Source organism: Ornithodoros turicata, chromosome 2 (genome assembly GCF_037126465.1).
Source record: "Ornithodoros turicata isolate Travis chromosome 2, ASM3712646v1, whole genome shotgun sequence".
Lineage (NCBI taxonomy): Eukaryota > Metazoa > Arthropoda > Arachnida > Ixodida > Argasidae > Ornithodoros > Ornithodoros turicata.
In genome coordinates, this window is record NC_088202.1 from 68,753,201 (window position 1) to 68,767,248 (window position 14,048).

The 14,048-nt window shown below is 45.3% G+C and overlaps 1 protein-coding gene across 1 annotated transcript; it reads left to right on the plus strand.

Moving 5' to 3' along the window:
- The first annotated feature begins 1,093 nt into the window (after positions 1–1,093).
- LOC135383685 (F-box/LRR-repeat protein 14-like) lies at positions 1,094–10,073 on the plus strand. The gene is made up of 4 exons (XM_064613054.1): positions 1,094–1,235; positions 4,971–6,179; positions 7,982–8,122; positions 9,842–10,073. Exons 1-4 carry the CDS (start codon positions 1,137–1,139, stop codon positions 9,956–9,958), a joined length of 1,566 nt encoding a protein of 521 aa, XP_064469124.1. The 5' UTR covers positions 1,094–1,136; the 3' UTR covers positions 9,959–10,073.
- Positions 10,074–14,048: the final 3,975 nt, after the last annotated feature.

Sequence of the window (14,048 nt, forward strand, 5' to 3'; positions counted from 1 at the left end):
TGCAGAGAGCAGTGATGCATATTCTGATGGCTTTGTGTTGTCATATGTGTACTGCACCTTCAACGCTGAACCAGTCCATAGGGCTGCCGATGGGGTTCACACGTGAACTTCCACCGTTGGTGTGGTTGTGCTATCAGCTGTGGCGATGAGGACTGTGAACGAACGACGTTTACTCGGAATATAATATCAGATGTCTTGGGCGAAATGTGGGGTGCCGGAAACGTGGTGTTTCGTTTCGGCGACCGTTCCCACAGCAGCCAGCAGTCGCCTGCTCTATGACCTCGTACTAGCACAATGCATACTTTGCCGTGAAAGTTTCAAAAGGTAATAAATGGAGCAACAGCGTTTTGCACAAGCGTGAAGAACTTAAAAGCGTATGACTTTACTGAAGATTAAAATTTAAAATATGGATAATTTGCAAAAGTATCTGGCTCTAATACGCGTTCACAGGTCCTGTACACAGCCTTGCAGCTACATGGGTCGCTGCCTCAGATTATAGTCAGTGACAACGTAAGTCCCACAATTGGGGCCGCCCACTCACCCGTGGAAGGCCTCTGCCACTGGCTACCAGCCTTCGCACGACGCCCCCACTTCGCGATGTAGTGCCGGCTCCACTTGGCCGCGCCGCATTACATTTGCGCGCGCGGAGCGATTCTTGTGTTGGGGCGGGGTCAAGTGTATCACTTATGTTGTCACTGGCTATAGTTGACATGACGACGATGCGTTGGCTGCGGTGGCAGTAGGGGTATAAAGTTGACTACCCGCATTCTGAAATAGTGGCCTGTCAGTGGATTACTCGTGAGCGCACTCCACCTCATTCCTCTCAGGGACTTCCCAAGACTGTGCGTGGCACAACGAGTTCCCGCTCTCTCTGCCAGTACAAGTTTCTGAACACTAAAAGCGGCACTCTTGATACGTTCGTGTTTCACACATAGCAGTTCTAGTCCTCCTCTGCTTTGCCAATCATACTTCTTCAATTTGTAGTTTCCTTCTCAGTTCTTTTAGTTTAAGTTCGTTGTTAAGTTTATTCCATGTGACACTTTACTGTTTGCTAGCCCTGGCCAATATCCCTTTGTGGATCACGGCCACTTACACTCAGGAAGAAGAAGAAGAAGAAGAGACAAAAATGCCCGACTATGTGTTCCAGTACTTGCACTATTAACGATCTTCTTCCGGATACCATCTGCTTGATTTTCTCATACCTTCGTGTGCGGGATCGGGGCCGTGTTGCACAGGTACGTACCAGATACGTTCACGAATGCACCTCCCGCAACGTTTGAACCCCACAATCCGAGCCATATGTGGTCACTTGACTACGACGATTTCGTGTCAGATGAGACAGCTTGTACGCGCAAACGCAGTTTCGTTCGAACTGAATTCAGGACGCATGTACCCTTTTCACACACGTACAGGGTGTTTTACATCACTGATAAAAAATCTTGATTAGAAAGGATCTTCTCGGGATGTAGTTCCGTATCGGGACCACTGGCTTTTTTTAAAGAAAAACGAATAAAAACAAAAATCTAACGCTTTTACGTGAAAGAGGAAGTAATTAGTAACGAAATTCAACAGGAATGTCCCTCGTATATTGCGTAAAATGTATAAAAATTAAATTTTATCGCCGGTTTCTTGATGGCGATCCGCCATCTTGGCTGAGGACCTTACTGACCTAACCCGATGCACAGTCTCGACGCCCGCACCGCCTAGTGCGTGCCTGGGGGGGGCGGCGCCCCCCCCAGACCCCTCCCAATCTGTAGAACCTAACTTAACCCAACCTCACTAAAGTGAGGTGATTTAGCCCATTTCGACGACCCTACCTTTCGCAAGACGGCAAGTTTCGAATCCGTTAGGCTTAGCATTCCCGTGTTTCTCCTGCGCTAAAAGTGAATCAGATGGGGTTGTTTAAATGCATATAAAAAAACTTCTAGTCCACAGAATTTTATAATTCTTACATTTTTAGATTCAGTATATGATCTTCTTCCACTTCTATGCAATATTTACTTTCCTAACCGTTTCAGTAATTTTTAAAAACGAGTGGTCCCGATACGGAACTACACCCTCTTCTCGTTTGAATATTATAGGGTCACCAACGCTATTGACGTCGGGGGAGATTTTGCCATTGCTTCTGGCACTTTTATCAAGTTTAATTCGTTAGAAATGAAGTTTTCCCAATTATTCTCCCAAATTGTTCGTTTTCAGTTTCATTTTTTTTTAGAAACAAGTAGCGCAAATTGTCGATCGAGGTCAGTTCTCTGTCAATTTCACGCAAAATACTGCTGGAGGGAAATGTTTACCCCCTCCTTCCTGTTTCCGCCTGGCTCTTATTTAGGAAAACTTTGCGTTGCACCATGCTGCCGTTATCAGCAGAAGCTTGGAAATGGAAAAGCGAAAGGGTACATGCGCTTCCCGCATCGCTTCTTTCCGAGGTCTGAGCGCGGCCGGCAATCTGAGCTGTGCCGGGGCCAGCAAATGTTCGGCCGCCTCAGACCTTCCGTTTTGGCAATTTCAAATGTGATAGCGTTTCCTTAACGAACTTTTGGGGCCTCGGTGAAGCCGTAGCGTCACTAGAGTCTCAGCACGCGCTATCTCCTCCTCAATAGTTTCTTTATCGCGATCCGGGTTCAGGGGTGTGGGGGGGGGGGGGGGGGGGGGATTTTGAAGGATTGCAAGAGATTTAGCACATCGGAACATATTTACGATGACGATTCCGAATATATGATAAGCCAGTCACCTGATTCCTTTGTAATGGCTGACATCACGTTGCTGATCGTGAACATGACAGCTTCCGGCTTGCTTTTTGGTAGAGTGCGTCTGATGTGCAACACTCCCTAATATGTTTGTGATTTCGTGTTAGCGTTACGAAGGAACCATGGGAGTGAGCACGTGCAGACATGGACGGATGGAGAGAGGACAGGGAAAGCAGTGGGGGACAGAGGGTTGGTGTGTACTCTGGACTGACTTCAGGAGGAACTGTGCCAACATTTGTCTGGAAATTCTGCCATTTAAGCCAGGGAAAAGCATAGCACAGCCGCTGGTAGGATTCACATACACCTTACGCATGACCGTGGCTATCACCAACGAGCGGACGCCTCCACCCACTCGACCTAGGCGCTGGTGGCTCACGGTGTCTTCGACTGGTCGTCCCGAAACTCCGAGTTGGTCAGACCGAATCTCACTGCGGGTCCGAGACGGAGGAATCGTGCAAAAGCCGGCAGGTTCGAGCAGAGGAGCTGAGAAGGAATGTTTAACTCACGTGACTTCCGGTGTTTCCCTCGTAGTAGTCAAAACGGCGACGACGCAAAATGCAGAACATAGCAGGCATGGCGGAACAGAAACACTACTCAGGAAGCTGGCGCAGTCACGTGACCGGAACCAAACCAGAACCCAACCGCTCCGACGGCGTTGATGTTGGGGGAAAGAGCTCCAAACGAACCAGTCGAATGCGGTGAGAGTGCTGTTTCGATCAGGCGGAGATAAAACGTCGCCCCAGAGCGCTCTAGAGCGTTCGAAAGCAACCAGTCGAAGACACCATTAGTGTGTCACAACGTGTCTCACGTGGTGTCGCCCACGTCGTCTGGCAACACGAACGCCGCGGATACCAGCGGAGTTACAGCGTTGGCGATGTGGTGCTGATCATCCGCGCATGTATAGAGTTCGCAGATGTGCCGGATATGCTGCTGCAAAAGACGCAGACGCAGTGTTTCAAAATAAGGAACATAAGCAGCCTGCTACCTATAACGCTAAGAATGAAACTAATCAAGCTTAAAAGCCTGGTGCTAGTTGGTGGAGAAGTTGGTCAGCGTTCTCTTCCTTGTGTCTTCTGTTTGTGTGCTTTCTGGTATTATAATGCTAAGATGCTATTATAATGTTGTTGTTTTTTTGTCTGAACAATCCTCACGAGGCTCATGTAACATTGTTATATACCCATGTTTCTTCCTGGGCTGTTCGACAGGACTTGCCCTCTCAGCCCAATTTTCTATGTACTTGTACCGTACCATTTCTAAGCAATAATAATAATAAGAAACGTCATGCGACAAAGCGTGCCGCCATTACACTCGGCCAAATGTTTAGAAATGTGCGCCAAAGAGTACAACGACATCAAGAAGGGGGGGGGGGGGGCAGCGTGACGCCACGCGGACACCGATACCTCAAAAGTGCGTTAAAGAAATGCTGTCGCATTTAAAAGAAAGGTCGTCATTATTATCTACGAGTACCAATGAAAATGGTCTTCTGTGACAGCATGGAACTAACGCGCGAAAACGATGACGTTAGTGACGGGGCTGCCGGCACCAGACAAAACAGCAAAACTCTCGTCATTTGCTTTGGTCACAGAGAGCCGCCATAAGTGGCAGAGGAGGTTAATTATTTGCCAGGAGCTCCCGTGTTCCTTTTTATAAAACTCACGGTAATACCCTCACGTTCCGGTGACAAAACTTGTATCTACAGGACAAGTAACTGGTTGAGATCTCACTAGAACGGGGACGTTCCGCGACATTTCGGATGTTCGTTGACCTTTCGTTGTGTTATGGATTCCTATATCGAAGCCATTTCGTGAGGTTACAACAGCTTCCCAGATGCCCCATAATTTCGCATGAGAAAGGGATGGGGAATGGACTGTTTCAATGTCCCAGAGATGCGTCACTGCCACTGCCTAAAGCGACGGTTCTGAAAGCAATGACACCCCGATACCCTTTTTTTTTTGGTTTTTTTTTTTCGAGCAGTCTTTACCATGATGGTCGCATGGTATGTACTAGTACGCATGCGATCCCAGAGACGGTTCTTTTCGTAGATTTTTCTCTTAGCTCACTCACCTAATTCGAAGCCATCTACCATTCACACGGTTTAGCAAAAGGAGAGCGAGCGATGCCGAAATATGTCGAATAAATGCAGCGTTGTGATCCTTTTATCTTGGGGGTGGGCTAGCTGTGGATAAAGCTAGGAAGGACATTCATTTGTATTTTTCGTTTCAGACATGTCGCCAGTGGAAGGAAATCATGGACAGACCCTGTCTCTGGCTAGACGTCGAAGCTCAAATTCACTTACCCGTGAACGACATTGCTGTCTACAGCGTTCTCAACCGCCGTGGTATCACAAAAATTCGTGTACTGGACATTAAGGGTAATCTGCGGGAGATCACACAAAACCTGCCAAATATCTCATCACTCAATTTTTCCGGTTGCTCCACTCTCACGGACACTGACATTAAAAACACCTTCGATGCTCCCTACCCTGCACTGACGTCACTCAACTTTAACCAATGTGCGGAAATTACGTACGCGACTGTACTTTGCGTATCGACGTTCCTGGTGAACCTGACGCACCTGTCTCTTCTCGACTGCGAGAACCTCACAGACACAGCGATAGTAACAATCTCCTCCAATCTAACCGAGCTGACATCCTTGGAACTGGGTCAGTGCTGGGTAACCGATATTGGAGTGAAACATTTGGCTGGACTGGCAACCACAGGCAGCGCAATCTCTGGCACTCCTCAACTGCTGCGACTTCATCTAAAATACTGTCATCTCATAACCGATACCGGTATGGAGTTTATCAGCACCGGCCTCAGCTGTCTCTGTGAACTCGATCTTAGTCATTCCCCTCACGTCACTGATGTAGGGCTGAGACACCTATCTGGGATGCCGTCCTTGCAGACGCTCGTCTTAAACGGCTGCGAATGTATAAGTGCGCTCGGTATCTCCTACTTGTCTGCCGGAAACTGCTCACTGAAGAAGCTAGGCGTGAGCAACTGCAGTCAGATATCGGACGAAGCATTTGAGGGCGCGATCCAGGGTCCAGGATTGGTACGATTGTCTAGCCTGTTTGTTGACGGGTGCTCAATCACAGATGCCTCGTTAAACGTCATAGGAAGGACGTTCAGAAACCTGACCCACCTGAACATGTCTTACTGCAAGTCAATCACGGAAGCAGGAATTAACGCATTATCTGCGGTTGTTTCTAATATGCAACACATCAACATGCAACATTGTACGCAAATTAATGACCCGTGCATGGCAGCCTTAGCGAAAATGCCCACATTGAAGACTATCAATTTAAAATGCACGAAAGTGGGTAACCGCGGCATGGCTCTCTACGATTCTACAGCAAGCGAGTCTGCTGTTGAAGAGTTGGACATCAGCTACACAAATACCCGAGACCATGGATTAAGACGTCTGTCAGAGGTGAGCTGTAAGCATTATTTGTTGTACACAACCAAACATTGCCGAGGGACTCTCAACCGTTTTCAGAACTTCAGTTCTGTCTAAATTTGTAATGGTTAAAGGAAAGGAATGGTTAAGTGATTGGCAAACCTGTGGAAACCGTACGGTTTTTCGAAAGCCTATATAACGCTTCAGATACGAAGTACTTATGCTGTATATTGAGCATTTTTCCAGCAATCTAACTTCAAAGATTGCTACGCTGCCCCAAACCTGAGGCGACTCACGCGCCATCTATTCAGAACGCAAGCAACTAGACGATACATCAGACGAGATAGTGCGGTTCTCGCGAGTGCAGTAAGCATTTCATTGCGACTGGGCAAGTTTGTGTATTCCGGAACACGAGTACGCAAACCACAAATTCATTTTAATCACTTCGATGCGACGTTTCGCAAACAGCAGCGATGCTTCGAGCAGATAGCACGGAAACGTGGAGAGAGAGGAAGGCCAATAGCTGTTGGCCCTTCTGTCGCAGGCACGGAACTCTGACGTTACAACCGTTAACAGTTTAAACCGAACTTCTCAAGAATTGCTGTTGTCCTTCAAAAAACAGTCAGGGTAATTAGTGACCTGTCTCAAATGCTTTACATTATATTCCATTATCGCGTGATGTCTGTCCGCCAATCCGTGACAGACACCAACTTCGTCCTTCGCGAACATTGACAGTCGCCTCCTTTCAGTTCCTAAAAATGTTTAAAATAAATTTGTGCAATAAATATGAAGAACTGAGAGGTGATCACACAGTCAAGTTCTGTGTGGTGGTTCCTTAAAACATGGTGGTTATATACTTATTCCACTTTACAGCTCCTTTGACGCATTTCATTTTTTAGTTTTTTTAGAAAGCTTTCACAAAAGTTCCCGTACAAAAATGTAAAGGGATCACCAAAGAACTTTTGGGCGGTTGAAGCATTCCCCGATAACTTTCACGCATGAAAACGCTCCTCTTGTTGTTTCGCTGTTACGTTTCTGATGTCTTATGAACAGCGCGTTGACAGTGTCACCCGCGCGGAACGACGTAGAGCCAGACATAAGAACGAATTGCTCACAATGCATATAACGACACCTGTTAACATATTTAACCAGTATTCCAAATGACACTCATGAACGCCGTTTGTTTCTAACCTTTCATTACTGACGACCTACTTTTCGAAGTTTGCACTACTATTTCCACTACTTCATCCCGTGATTCAGCTAACGCTTGATAGTGAGGGCGTTACAGAATACATTGTGCAATTTTCCACTTGACCCATCACATGATGACTAATTTTATACTCCAGTATTGTCAATAGGCAAAAGAACAATGTCAGTGCATCACATTCGCCAGACGCGCTTTCTGCAACGATGATTGTGGACCTTTTGCACTATGATACCAGCCCCACAATTTGTAGACATTTCCACTAGAGGCCAGCGTCCTAGATTCAGAATGAAATCATTCCGTCAAATTCCGCAGATTACACAGCATTAAATGCATCAAGAGGTTTCATGAACTTAGACGGGTTACAACTAGGCAGCTTATTGTGTGGAGTACAACTATACGCGTACATTTTCACGCCTCCTGTGCAAAACGAAGGCAAACCATGACTTTGTCGTGTACGCTTATGAGCGTGGTCATGCGGATTTAAGAATTGCTGATAGTTCTATCCACACTTTTAATGCGGCCTTGAAGTCTGTCGAGTGCCGTTGTTCCGACCCTGTGTGCAATAATATATTTCCTCAAGGTTCAAATGCAAATAATGAACAAGAACATGTTCTCTCTTTTTGACTAGGCAATGCCGAGGCTGCAGATTCTGAACATATCGGGCTGTCGCATCACGGTTAGAGGCATGAAAAGTGTCACTATGAATTTAACGTTCCTTCGCACTCTGAAGATCTCGCGCTGTATAGAAATCAGGGATGCTTCTGTGAAGGTAAGTGGATTAAGCCGCGTGTGGTTCTTTAAGCTTGATTTCGAATTGCTCTGTATATAGAAATTTCTGTGTATGCGAGCGTAAGTGAATCGTGCTACAGTTGGTAGTGGTTTTTGCCTATGCTCGTCGTCTCTTTGGAAAGGTAGGCCGAGCTGAGCCTCAGAACCTACGACGCAGCGTGCAGTCCTAAGGGCGCTCTCCTGTACTCTCTCACCTAACAAACGTCTCTAGCCCACAACTTATAAACGCAGTACTATGTACTCAGGTCATAGTGCCACGGACAAGGTTGTCTGAACCTGCTTGCAATTCATAGCCACTGTGACTCGGCTAATGCATTGTTTGTCATCCACAGTCAGTATACAGTGTGCCTTGCGGAAGGCTCGACAGAGAGACGGGTAAACGATAAGTTTATTGGAATGAGTAGAAAGGGAATGAACCAGGTGAAAGGCGCGTGCGTGGGAGGCAGGTGAAGATCGCTGTCCTCTTCACGTAGATTCAACAAGTCTCACAAGATTTCTCTGTGGGTAAGATGATGACCCCACATCTGCTTAATTTAACACCGACCTACTGCCGCATCGCCAACAATACAGGACCAAGTTTCCAGGTGGCATAATAGGTTCTATAAGCGACAACGCATGCTCATACACCCTAACGTCATATCTTCTACTCTGCCCCATAAAACACATACAACAGGAGAGCTGAATCCAGTACGCCAAAAGTTTCTTCTGCACTGGAGATATATGTTGTGATGTTTGGCTCTGTGAGCATGCTCGCCGCGCAGAATGACGCATGGCCCATATTACTTCTCACGCTTGTGATGCGTATAATTACAGCGGTAGGCCTGAAAGATGCTTGCAATTTCTTCTTGTTTGTTCGCTTGAAACATCACGTACGAGGCCATTTCCCACATACAGCGCTTCGCTTTATAGCGCTAGAAAATAGCTCTCAAAATATGGCGTTGTTTTTCCGTTTGCTGTTCTCACATGCAGCCCAGCACAGAGCGCTATCCTGCTGCAGTCACGGGATATCTCGTTGCGATATGATACCGTGATTGTTTACTGTCCGCGTCGGGTATCCGCAGCATGAAGGCTAATGACACTTTCGATACTGTGGTCGCGATACCAAACTATCGTAACCAAACAGCATGCATTGGCAGATGAAACTCGTGGCCATTTTCACGTCGTCGTTGTCGTCGCCTTCCCGCCTTGCTGCTTAGAGTGATCGCAAGCAAAACAAACCCCAGCTTCCGCGACGTCACGGCTAAAAGAAGCTCACGATTGGTTAATAAAGACTCACCGCTCAAGATTGCGCTAGAAAAGTTGACCGTGGCTCTACTTCGACAAGAGTGGTTTTATAGCGGTTCGCAGCAATGCGAGGAGGAAAATATAGCGCAATTTTCTAGCACTATATAGCACAGCGCTATTTGTGGGAACTGGCCTATCTAGGTTGCCCATATGATGCGCGATCCCACAGTTCTAAGTACAGATAGGGAGAGAGAATAGGAAACGTGTGGAAATGAAAGCTGTAAGTGGGGGTCTTCCGGCAAGTAAGTGAACTGTTCTTCTCGCCCTTCCCTGCAAAAAATTCCCTGCAGCGAAGTCTGAGCTTTTAGTACCATTTGTACATATAACACTATATACTGTACCTGTACTACGATACATGTTAACCGATAAAATCCATGTGCGAATATTAAACTTACTGTGGTGTTTCATGCTCCAGATGGTAGCTATGCACTTGAAGCGTCTTCAACAGATCGACATCAACGGCTGCGGTCGTATCACTGCTGCAGGAAGACTGGCTCTCATTCGTCAGTTGCCAGACTTGGAATTCCTCTGAGGGAGGAAAGGCGATTGGAGGCCGAAGTTGAAATAGTCATACATCATGTGACAACCCAGTAGACCTCCGATCAATACTTTACATAAATATTCTAAAATTGCGTTGCTGTCCTGGACATAGTGTCTGCTCGTTCTTTTTGTCACGTGCTCAGCTGAATACCCTTAGTGTGATGTGTGTCCATGATATGTGCTGTGTGCACCAAACCAAGAACGGCTGCTGATGAGAAGGCACCGGTAATGGGGACTGGATCTGTACAACCCGGTTTCCACCTTTCCCGACAGCCTCTCAACAAAACCGCAGGGTGATGGTTCGATCCAGTGTTCCGGTGCCTTTCATAAACTTTCACTGTTGACTAGAAGTATGCAACTGGACATTGTGGGGTCAATGTGTTCTGTGCTCGTCTTCCTTTATTGGCCTGAACTACTCCCTCTACCGCTGCTGCTTATCTGTGGGATTTTCGATGCATGGGTACGCCTGTGTTTTCCCATAGTGATTCACCCAAATTTTAAAAATTATTTTGGCGAGCAGCGTTGTTGACACTGAGAAGTGCATATACAGCGATAAACATATATACATACAGTGATAAAAACAGATGTCTCTCACACGATCTATGAATGATAATCAGTGGAGCAAAGCTTAAATGATGTGGATGACCAAGATGGTGAAATAGATATATGCAAAGTTTATTGGCAGGCAGGTGACTAGGTAGCAGTTAACGTTTCGGCAAAGTAGCGCTCCCGATAGGTACCGATATACAATGATATCCGTAATATATCCATAAAATATTAGGATTAGCCTTAGCCTTTCTGACACTGATATTAGGTACGCAACAAATAAGAAAAAGTGGTTAGTACTGATTGGGATCCGACCAAACCCAAAAAGAAATGGATGGACAACTATGCATCTCGACCAATGAACCACGCCTGTACCAGGGGCGGATCTAGAGTCTCGTTTCTGTTTTCTTTTTTCTTTTTTTTTTGAGGGGGGGGGGCGGTTTCTTTGTTGGAGAGTGTAGTGGGGGAGGGAAATCCAGCTCCAGGAGGGAAAGCTTGCCGTTGTTGGTCGCACTCAAGTTTGGGGGGGGGGGGGGGGAGCGATCGCCTCCCAAAACCTACGAACCTCAAAAACACCCCGAGATCAGGGAACATAGGAAGATCACACACAAGAGAAGTTTGGTACAGACATGTCCCCCTTTGTTACTCTGGCCATGGATAAATATTAAACTCGTCAGCTGTGGCCTTATCTGCATGAGCTGCTGCGCTCCCTATGTCGGCGGTTTTCGTCATAAATATTGCTAATGATATTGTGATTGGTGGGTGTCACCTTTCAACATCTCCAGCCACTGTTCACTGAGGGATTCAATGATTCTCGCACGTTTCCTATATCTATAGGTCATTTTCCACCATACTGTTATATTCACATTGTTCATATTCACACATACTGTTAGTGAAATATTTTGTACGAATCAACCCCGTTGGTTACTAGTTCTGCCGGCTCCTCCTCCTTACGGTCTAGTCAGTAACAAACGACGACCTTGTTGCGCCAATATTCTGATAGGCATGATATCCTATGCATTGTTCAGTATTAGTATCAGTGTGTTGCCGCTTGTACCGGGTGTTTTTTCGTTTGTTCTGCCTTCGTTGTTACTCCCAAATAAGTTCGCCAGTCTTCTATATGCTTTTTTCTGTGTGCTCTTGTTGATCTTATCGGGAGACGTTGAATTGAACCCTGGCCCAATGGATTCTGAAAAGTTGGACAGGCTACAAACAATGGTTGAAACCTTGTCAACTAATGTGACCAAATTCCAGCGTGAGAATTCTCTCAAATTACATGACATATCTAAGGGTGTCACAGATGTTGCTACACGCATCGAGAAGCTTGAAAATACTGGTATGGCAATTAACGAGTTGAAAGCGGATATAACGAAGATTTGTGGAGAAATGAGCGGCATACAAGAAGCGTTGCCCGCCATCAGGACTGACGTCAAGAGGTGTTTCTCCACATAGATAAGTTTGAGAATAGGATGCGTCGTAATAACCTGATATTTAAGGGAATACCCGAACAACCCTTGGAAACTTGGCAGGAGACTGAGAATATCCTCTCTAAGTTTATCAGTGAGCATCTCCGGATGCAGTTGGGCGAGGTTGAGAGAGTGCATAGATTAGGGAAAACAACACGTGATGGAAATCATCGACCCATTATTGCCAAGTTTTGTAACTACAAACAAAGGGAAGCAGTTCTTAAATCCGCCCCTAAGCTCAAATACGTAGCGTCTCCAAAAGTTTGGATTGAAGAAGACTTCTTAGCACACACTAGGAAGATTAGAAAATAACTTTGGCAAAAGCTTTCGTGATGTTAATAAAAAAGTGCGCTTAGTTTTCGACAAACTATACGTTGATGATTCGGTATACATTTTTGATGAAGCTTTGATGAAGGTCGTGCAAGTCTGCAATAATCCACGCATTACTAGTTCGCCGAAGTGCGATTTCTATTGATGTTTGACAGTTTAGAAACACTGTCACAGAGTTGTCTTTCTTTGTATTGAATTTTCGAAGTTTGTTACCAGTTGAAGATGTTGTGTTGTCACTGGTAGAGTCATGTGCAGCGAATGTAATAATTGGGACAGAAACCTGGTCAAATAAAGAGGTTAGGAATGATAATTTATTACTTAGTAAAGAATTTAGAGTGCACAGAAAAGATAGATCGGACAGACAGGGAGGTGGTGTTATTGTAGCAATTCGAAATAACCTTATGTCCGAACCTGTCCTTGTTGAGAGCGACCTTGAAGTAGTTTTTGCTAAGGTCAGGTTGCAACACATGTATCTTATTATCGGATTTTGCTATCGCCCCCCTAACACGGGAATATAATTCTTTCATAAACTGGATGAGTGTTTTCACAAATTATACGGTCGTTTTTCGAATAACCCTGTTGTGTTCGGTGGTGATTTTAATTTGCCTGATATTGATTGGCAGAATAATAGGCCTCACCCCGGATGTCGTAACTACACGGAGTGTACATCGATGTTACGTATTTGTGAGGAATTTAGCTTAACACAAGTTGTCAGTAAGTACACCCGGGGAACTGCAATTTTGGATATTTTCCTTACAAAAAACCCGGAATTTGTTGTGTACAGCGATGTCGTTGAAGAGGTTAGTGATCACAGGGCTGTTTCCATTATCATGTCTTATACTGCCCCAAAGAAAGAGGTAGAGGTTAAATACATTTATGATTATAACAGGACAGATGTGGACGGTATGAACAGATACATGGAACAATTTTACTTGACTTTCTTAGAGCAATGGTCTCTCCACAATGTAAACGAGAACTGGGTAAACTTTAGGGACGCTCTACTTTACTGCTCTAATCAGTTTATACCAAAGGTTAGGATTAGGTCCTCTAATTCATGTCCATGGTACACGAAGGAACTGCGAAAAATGTTGAATAAAAGGAAGAGATTGTATAGACAAGCTAAGAAAGTTGGTAGCCAACACAGGTGGACAGTCTATCGGAATGTTGCACTACAGTATAGGAATGCTCTTAAGAATGCTAGAACAAAGTTTTATAGTGTAGACCTTGGTGGTATGTTGGCCGCTAATCCTAAAACGTTTTGGTAAGTTGTGAAAAGCCAAGCGGGTGCGAGTAAGCCTGTGATCGTTGATGGCACCAATCAACCCCTTGCAGACACAGCTGCTGCTAAGAAATTCAACGAATACTTTTCATCGGTTTTTACTTGTGAAAATCAACCATGTCCAGTTGTTGTTGCTGACACTTTGCACGATTAAACTGTTGGACCAGTCATAATTTCGATTTCGGGTGTTCTTGAGATTACTAATAATTTGCCATTATCATCATCCCCAGGTTGTGACAATATCTCTTCAAAGATTTTAAAACTTACAAGATACTTTTCAAGCAAGATTCTTACTATCTTGTTTCAGCAGTCTTTGGACACTTCTGTAGTTCCCAATGACTGGAAACATGCAATTGTCGTACCAGTCCCTAAATCAGCTCATACTTCAGCCGATGAAAACTATAGGCCCATATCCCTTACATGTGTGTCTTGCAAAGTACTCGAACACATTTTGTACTCTA